Source organism: Ochlerotatus camptorhynchus, unplaced genomic scaffold (genome assembly GCF_037179485.1).
Source record: "Ochlerotatus camptorhynchus isolate MF236.1 unplaced genomic scaffold, CSIRO-AGI_Acam_v1.1 ptg001394l, whole genome shotgun sequence".
In the NCBI taxonomy this organism is placed as follows: Eukaryota; Metazoa; Arthropoda; class Insecta; order Diptera; family Culicidae; genus Ochlerotatus; species Ochlerotatus camptorhynchus.
In genome coordinates, this window is record NW_027041676.1 from 1,489 (window position 1) to 10,523 (window position 9,035).

At 39.7% G+C, this 9,035-nt stretch overlaps 1 protein-coding gene across 1 annotated transcript; it reads right to left on the bottom strand.

Annotated features, from left to right (window-relative positions):
* Window positions 1-4,320: 4,320 nt before the first annotated feature.
* Window positions 4,321-8,216, bottom strand: LOC135716829 (probable cytochrome P450 6a14). The gene is made up of 3 exons (XM_065239022.1): window positions 8,083-8,216; window positions 4,913-5,889; window positions 4,321-4,851 (listed from the first exon to the last, which is right to left on the bottom strand). The coding sequence occupies exons 1-3, from the start codon at window positions 8,208-8,210 to the stop codon at window positions 4,436-4,438; spliced, it is 1,521 nt and encodes a 506-aa protein (XP_065095094.1). The 5' UTR covers window positions 8,211-8,216; the 3' UTR covers window positions 4,321-4,435.
* Between the last annotated feature and the right edge of the window lie 819 nt (window positions 8,217-9,035).

Below are 9,035 nucleotides of genomic sequence, written 5' to 3' on the forward strand. Positions count from 1 at the left end.
ATATTTCTCACTGTAAAACATCGTCGCTAAAACACTACCGCCATCTGTTGAGTACACTATGGTGGGTAGTACGCAGAACAGATGGCGGTAGTGTGTAAACGTCAAACGCAAGGGAATTGACTATGCGCGCCACAGGTGGCGGTACTACCAACTACAATACTTTTAAATTTACCGTTAAATGCTTGTTCGATGAACAACTTGCGATTGTTATGTCTGTTTGTCTGTGGTCGTATATCAAATGATAGTGAGTGACTCAATTGACAGTGACAATGAGCTAAAAATGAGAAAGGAACTTTTCAAATTATGGTCATGTGAGAATTCGTTTACACAGAATTGATTAAATGGTTGTATTGGTTCATCTTCAATCGAATGATATGACAATTTACAGCACTAGCAGCATTTTAAAGAGAAAATCTCGGTTATGCCCTTGTGCATACTCATTGTCGAAATGTTCGGCGTACCGGAACAAAAATTATTCATAGTTGCTCGAATTAATACAGCTAGCGTTATACCGTATCCGTGATAATGTTTGCACCATCGTACAAATAAGGTTCCCGTTTCACCTGTGCAGACAATGCCTTGATTTTCTTTGCATGCACGTAACCTATAGCTCATACCGTAGTAGCAACAATCAATACGAAAATAACGATTTTAAATTGGCTCACCACTTTAGTAGCCTATTGGTCCCAAGCAAACGATTAACGTACCCTATTCTAGTTGAAATTCTATTACTACACTATGTTTGTTTTGATTCGCTATGAAAGTTTGACAGATAACATCAGGGGTGTGTGGATTCATGCAGAACATGCAGGGGTGAGTGAAATAGCTTGGGACTGCTTGGGACCGTTGTTCTGGTACTGAGTGAGCCAAAAATAATAATGATTTTCTTCGGGACCCAGTGGTCTTAGAGTTACCTCTATGGTAGTAGGCTGTGTATAAAAGAAAATGATTTACTAAGTTTGACAGTTGCACCATGACGAAGTGGCAGCCGTATTCGTGATTTGTCCCACGCGCAAATGTCACAAAAAGACATTTCAATTGCCGTGGGAGTGTCACGGTGGACCGTCAAAAGGGTTTTAGACCGAGAAAAGAAAGGACAACTATCCGCGAAGGTGGCCACAGTTCGTCTGAGGTCAGCTTGGGTTCCGAGGTTTATCGCTGCTATCAAAAGGAAGATTCTGGTGTATCCAGTGCGTTCAATAAGGAAAATGGCAAAGGAACACGTGATCAGTGACTTTACGGAACGGAAGATCGTAAAGAAAGATTGCAGGGCGAAGTCGAGGGCACGAAAAAAAAACTTCTATGATTACCAACCGCATCCGGGAGCTAAGAGTCGCACGATGCAAGAAAATCTTGAACTTCCTTAAGCGAAAAAAATCCGGTAATCCTGTTCACCGAGCATGTTTATGGTGTTTGGATTGGTGGCTTCCGATGGCAAAAAATTGACCTGGTGTTCATTCCAGAAGGCGACAAGGTCAACACGGAGGTCTACATCGGGATTTTAAGTAAGAATGTTCTTCCGTGGATCAAAGAACAGTACGGTCCGAAGCCAAATGTTGTATTTCAACAAGATGGGGCTCCGTGCCACACCTCGAACCGCACTCAGAAGTGGTTGCAGGAACATCTTCCGTTCTGGGCGAAGGACATGTGGCCGCCATCCAGCCCCGGTCTTAATCCGCTGGATTATTCAATATGGCGTTCTAAACCTGTTCTAAACGCCACCCGAGTACAGCAAGCCTTAGACAAACATTGACCCGTACCTGGAGAGAAATGGATCCAGACCACATTATTAGGCCGTAATTGCAGCAAGTGGATGCTCGATCGATGATTAACATAGTTTAAGACTCTGAGAAACATCTCCCTTTGAATACATAAAAAAAAACTCGAAAACGAAATATTTGAGATTTTTTTTAATTTTGACATTGCTCAATGATGCAAACACTACACCACCGGCACCGTTACTTCCCGAGTAGCACACTTTCATCACAATAAGTTACAGCAACTTGTTTATGACTGAAATAAGTCGTATATAAGTGTCTACAATTGATTTGTGACAAGCGTGCTACTAGGGTTGGTATGTTAGATTTAAACTTATGGGAACTGACATCCTATTGATGTTCAGCAAATACTCTTAAACAAATATATGGTGGTCCTGAAAAGGACCGTTTTGTCGTGAAGGATGAGTAATGTTGAGCTATTAGGGTGTTCAACATGAATGAGGCTGGCGGTCTGTATGTTGTTTGGACCGAGGGTGACGCGCTTGGCATAGATGGCCCGAAGTGACTCACAAAGAGCTACTGAATCCGATCAGTAGCGGTGCGGCTTCTTCCTCTTTCTTTGGTGAATGAACGCTCATGTGGGCTGCAGCTGGCTGATTGCGGGCAGCCTTTCAATGTATACTGGAGAACAGTACTCAACACTACCACACACGGTGATTGAATAAGATCGGATGGAATACGATTTTGAAATCTGTGTTAGGAAAAGCGCTTTTTGTAGGCAATCGGTGATCATTTTGATCACCATTGCAACAGTTAGGTACCTACTGAAAATTGAACAAGAGTTCATTTAGCAGATTCGTAGAAAAATTTCCAATCAATTAGCTTGTTTATAGTTAAAATCCATCCGATATTGACAGGGTTATGAGTGGTCAAAATAGGACCACTTTTCGTAACGCGGTCGATTTTGGTATTTTTTTATAATTGCTCCCCAAATATTTGGTCTACAAACGTAATCCTACGCCAATATTTGGACTACAGACGTAATCCTACGCCAATATTTGGTCTAAAGACGTAATCCTAAGACAAATGGAAGGTTTAAAATTAATTTGATTCTGCAAAGCCTTTCTAGAAACTAACCAAAATCTTAAAAAATAAGCCCATACCCAATCTACTACTGGTTCCACTGAATCGTCCCGATGATTTAGTGGTTCAACTGATAACTCCTGTTGAGAAGGCTGCTTTGATTGGCCTACATTTCGTCAACTACCATAATCTCGGACAAAACATGAGGCTACTGTTGCTCAAAATGCAGCCAACCTCCATTAGATTCCCAGCAACTTCCCCGCAGTTTCAGAGATTTCAGCGGACGATCTGTTGGCCTATATCAAATTTTCCAAAAACATGAAGGCCCCAGGTTTCGATAACATCTTGAATCTAGAACTCAAACATTTGAGTTCTAGATTCTACGTTTACCTGGCACTGATTTTCAATCCGTGCCTTAAGCTTGGCTACTTTCCCTCGTGCTGGAAATTAACCAAAGTCATACCCATCCGTAAACCTGGGAAAGATCCTTCCTCTTCTTCCAGCTACAGACCTATCAACCTTCTCTCAGGTTTATCAAAGCTTCTTGAAAAAGCGATATACCGGCGTCTTCTAACATCTGCCGACGAAAATAATATCTTACCTCAGGAGCAGTTTGGTTTTCGACAAGGTCGGTCGACTACTCACCAACTGATTCGAGTAAGCAATATTCTCAGACGGAAAAAGTCTGTCCTGTGTGTGTATTTCGACAACTGGAAGATCCGTATCAACTTGGCAAAGACCCAGATCATCATATTGTATCAGACTTGTTCCATCTTGAAATAATAAGATCTGCTTAAATGGCTCGGACTTACACTTGACAGCAAGCTTTTTTAAGGGAGCATATTGATAAAACTAACACCAAGTGCAACATCTTGATAAGATCACTGTATCCACTTATCATCCGCTGTCTATAGACAACTAATCCTACCTGTTATTGAGTATGGTATGCCAAGCTGGGGGAGTTGTTTCAAATGCCATCATCTTAAATTGCATAATATCCAGAACGAGATTCTTAGAATGATCCTAAGCAGTTCCCCGTGGACTCGAAACTCTGAGATCCACCTCCTGGCTGGAATTCAGACATTAGAAGAACGGAGAGTATTTCTCCAGTAAAGGTTCAGAGACACCTGGTCTGAGATCAGATCAACAGATCATAAGTGATCTAGCACGTTAGGTTAAGGTATACTCGTAGATAGGTAGGTTATCACATTTTTCAATTTAAGCAAAACTCACCCCCTAAGGAGTATTCGGTAAACTAGTTGAAACACGCAACTAGAATTAGAATATCCAATAAATGATGACGAGCCAATTAAAATGTTGAATCAATGTACCATCATAATCATCAAATAAAAACGTAATTTTTCTACAAAGCAAGGCTTAAATCGGCAATATAGAATAGAGGGGAATTGTTGGAGTCCATATGGACAATTTATTAAAAAGTGATTATAGATTGATTTGTTATCATTATTAACATATATGCAATTAGTTATAACATGAATTCATTATGCCATATCATCAGAAAGCGTCACACCTCATCTCCCATACAAGGAAAATGATTATAGCAACCAATTTCAAAAGCGCCATCTCTCGGGTAACCAGGTTTGGATCCATTATATTCCTGTGACGAACGGAGCTCAAATCTTCTCCGCATCCAACCAGAGGCCGCCCAAGGCTTTGGCTACATTGGCCTTCGGATCGTACCGCAGCGGCAGCTGGGTGCGCCCGTTCACGCTGAATCGTAGCCGGCTGAGCAGCTGAGCGATTCCGAACTGGACCTCCACCAGGGCGAATCGCATTCCGATACACATTCTCGGTCCATCGCCGAATGGGAGGAAGCTGTGCGAATGGCGGGCACTCACAGCTTCTGCGGAGAAACGGTCCGGATCGAACCGGGACGGATCTGGGTAGATTTCAGGATCGTGATGAATCGAATGAATGGGGATCATCACCAGTGTTTCCTTCTCGATGGTCAGGTCCTGTGTGGGAATCTGGAAGGCTTCGTTGGCAACGCGAATTAAATTTCCGATCGGGGCGTGCTTGCGAAGTGTTTCTGCAATGAAGATAAAATTATTGGAACATGAAAACGACGGAGAGAAACATTTTGAACCCACCATTGACGATTTGTTCTAGATAGATCATTTCCTTGACCGCTTCGTATGTTATGTGACCATCGTGAGCTGTGATAACTCGTTGAACTTCTTCACGGGCTTTGTCTTGAACAGCGGGATTATGCGCAAGCTCGAACAATGCAAACGATAGGACCCTAGATGACGTTTCAAATCCGGCAAAGAAGAACAGAAAGGCTTGTGCGATCACTTCATTCATCGTTATGGTATCCTTCGAATCTTCTTCATCGTCCTCAATGGTTCCCCTATTTTTCAGCTGCATCAACAGTTGCAAAAAGTCCGGACGTGTTACATTGTTCTTCTCCCTGTGATCCACCGTTTTTTGCACGATATCTACAAAATACGCCGTCACATCTGCCGGCGTTTGTTTGAGGCCCAACTTCATAGCCCAATCTCGGAAGCTGATAAGAAGCATCATCCACGCCATCTCCAAGGGTTTCGGGTTGAATATCCTATCGCCTATATCCAACAAATGCGAGCTCTCGTTTTTCAAAGCATTACATTGCAAACCGAAAGCGCACGATCCAATCACATCGCAAGTGAACTGCTGAGCCAAAATGCTAACATCTACCGGTTCCTTCCGTTCCACATACCGATCAAAACTGGCCAAAAATTCTTCACCGATCTCCCGAATCGTGAGGAACATGTACTTGATCTTACCGGAAGTGAACGTTGGGCTGAGCTTGTTCCGTAGAAAACGCCATCGTTCTCCTTCGATCGAAAACAGATTAGCCGTCAGGGGATCGTCTCGTTCGTTGAAGAACATACCTCGATCGCGGAAGCTGTTGAAATCCTTCACCAGGATATGTTTCACCAAATCCAAATCGTTGACAATCAGTATCGGTCTAACGCCCATATACATTCCAATCGTAGCGTGTGACTTTTTGTACCGTTGGTAGACGGATTCCAGCACTTCTGTGAAGTGCTTCTTGGATCCCATTTCGTTGAACGATCCCATCGCACTGTGGTCCAAAACGGCAAAAAGTGGAACTTTATTCCTAGAGCCTAGCCTTTACATTTTAGCCATATAGTGTCTTCGGAAAAAATGTTTGTATAAATATCTTACATAATATAAAACTGTCAAAAATTAGTCATGTCTTACTATGCAAAAAATAAAAACACTAACTTTTTTCTTTGAGGATATAGGGGAACGATGTCTTCAGCAAAGTTGTAGACAATGTAAAAACAAGCAACTTTATTCAATACATCAAAATTCTAAATCCTGTATTTTCAGAGTTATGGAGCTTTTTCTATGGAAGTTCCCTTAAATTTAGTTTTTCATACTTAACTTCTTTAAATTTCATTTTTCAAGTATACAATGTTCTAGACTATTATTCAAACAATCAAAACACACGTTTTTGTTGAAGATCATGAATCATTACAATTACTCCTTGTAAAGTTATAACAACTTTTATCTTTATTTTTCCATTACTTCATAAGCTTTTAGGAGAGAATGGGGCAAGTGAGGACACAAAACCAACTTTTTTTCTTGAAGCTTAGCTCAAGTACTATAAAGTTGAGAAGGTTTCATTTGTCGCTCCCTTCCCAAATTTGAGTACAATAACCTTATTATTTATGGTTTTTCATATATTTTTCACTTTCTTTTTAGGTTTTTTATACATATTTTTTTAATCTTTAGTATTTGAAGTATATAATGTTCTAAATAATCTTAAAACAGTAAAAACACATGTATTTGTAGAAGACCGTTAGTCTCTACAATAATGCATTGCAAAGTTATAGCTTATTTTAACTTTATTTAGCTTTATTTTTTTGTTTATATGGGAGAATGTGGCAATGGGACCACAACATCATCTAGCCTTCTTGAAGCCCAAGTACCAAAAAGCTATGCAGATTCAATTTCACCCTCCCCTCCTCCTATTTGAGTATGACAAGTTTACGCTGTTACATATTTTCTTGTTTTTATAGAAAACTTAATATATTGAACATTCGCTGCAATAAAATTAAAGCTCAAAAATAATACACCATGTACTTACGCGAATAACATATTCAGTTTCTTTCTTTGTCCAAATGCTCACGACACATACACCTAAATATCAGCAACACTGCCAGCAGGTAGTGAAATCACACAAACTGTTATGCTATTCGCGTATAGCTCAAAAATAATACATGGTGTATTATTTTTGAGCTATAATTTTATTGCAGCGAATGTTCAATATATTAAGTTTTCTATAAAAACAAGAAAATATGTAACAGCGTAAAGTTGTCACACTCAAATAGGAGGAGGGGAGGGTGAAGTTGAATCTGCATAGCTTTTTGGTACTTGGGCTTCAAGAAGGCTAGATGATGTTGTGTTCCCATTGCCACATTCTCCCATATAAACAAAAAAATAAAGCTAAATAAAGATAGAATAAGCTATAACTTTGCAATGCATTATTGTAGAGACTAACGGTCTTCTACAAATACATGTGTTTTTACTGTTTTAAGATTATTTAGAACATTATATACTTCAAATATTAAAGATTAAAAAAATATGTATAAAAAACCTAAAAAAGAAAGTGAAAAATATATGAAAAACCATAAATAATAAGGTTATTGTACTCAAATTTGGGAAGGGAGCGACAAATGAAACCTTCTCAACTTTATAGTACTTGAGCTAAGCTTCAAGAAAAAAAGTTGGTTTTGTGTCCTCACTTGCCCCATTCTCTCCTAAAAGCTTATGAAGTAATGGAAAAATAAAGATAAAAGTTGTTATAACTTTACAAGGAGTAATTGTAATGATTCATGATCTTCAACAAAAACGTGTGTTTTGATTGTTTGAATAATAGTCTAGAACATTGTATACTTGAAAAATGAAATTTAAAGAAGTTAAGTATGAAAAACTAAATTTAAGGGAACTTCCATAGAAAAAGCTCCATAACTCTGAAAATACAGGATTTAGAATTTTGACGTATTGAATGAAGTTGCTTGTTTTTACATTGTCTACAACTTTGCTGAAGACATCGTTCCCCTATATCCTCAAAGAAAAAAGTTAGTGTTTTTATTTTTTGCATAGTAAGACATGACTAATTTTTGACAGTTTTATATTATGTAAGATATTTATACAAACATTTTTTCCGAAGACACCATATGGCTAAAATTTAAAGGCTGGGCTCTAGGAATAAAGTTCCACTTTTTGCCGTTTTGGACCACAGTGCATCGGTAGGGAACCGCGAACGTGCGTGACGTTCCGATCGGACCAGTAGCAATATTTGCGCCGTACATAGTAGTACAGTAGCCCTAGGACGGGCAGAACCAGGCACACCGTGGTGATGAGAAAACCCATTGCGAACCGAACGCACTCGCAGGCACTGAGGAACTGTTTAGGTTTGGGCGTCCGGGTGTCGCTCTCTCGGTTTGCATCGCTTCCCAGGTTTCGACTTGGTTGAATGCTTGAGCAGACTTTGAGTTTACAGTGAGGTACCGTTGTTTGCGAATGGAGTTTTAGCCGGTATTCCTTACTAATCGCAAATGGTGTCTTCATTACCAAAAACTAGAGGCCTCATTGCGCAAGTCGAAACGAAAAACTTTTTCATACAAGAGTTCATACAAAAATGCTTCGTTTCGACTTGCGTAATGAGGCCCCTGCAGGCAGTGATGGCATAATCAATTGTAAAATGATTTTTTTTGACGTAGAACTACGTCTTGGTCGACTATACTGGGGTGCAAATCAAAAAATATGTGTGGTGAAGGAGTGTTAGGTTTTGAACGCTTGTAACTTTGTCATTTATAGATGAAATTAAAATCAAAATACGCCAATCGATAGGATATTACATTACAAACCCGTTGAAATAAAAGTTTTTACAATTTTTCTGTAATTAAACTATTGAAAATGTACAAATGATAATTTTATCACTGATTTCATGAAATAAGCCTTTTTCCCAAACCCAGTCATCACAAACGAATACCACTTGGTTGCAAATCATTCTGCTTGAACCTGAAAAGATATATATCAGCGCTACTCTCATGCCACTGCTCATTACCGCTTCGGACGGCGTGGCACTAGGTGCTGCATCAAGCAGGACTCGGTCAGCGGCTAAAGGTGGATCACGGCGTGTCCACCACAATGAGGAATGAGACTTGAAAAAACGTGCATGTAAAACCCCCTCCC

What these genes read in the sequence shown, in the direction of transcription:
- LOC135716829 (XM_065239022.1), bottom strand. Translation starts at nt 8,210, where the DNA reads ATGGGTTTTCTCATCACCACGGTGTGCCTGGTTCTGCCCGTCCTAGGG. An exon ending in GTTCGCGGTTCCCTACCGAT is followed by an intron (nt 5,890 to 8,082) that starts GCACTGTGGTCC and finishes TTTGGACCACAG; the next exon opens with TGCGATGGGATCGTTCAACG. An exon ending in TCTAGAACAAATCGTCAATG is followed by an intron (nt 4,852 to 4,912) that starts GTGGGTTCAAAA and finishes TCTTCATTGCAG; the next exon opens with AAACACTTCGCAAGCACGCC.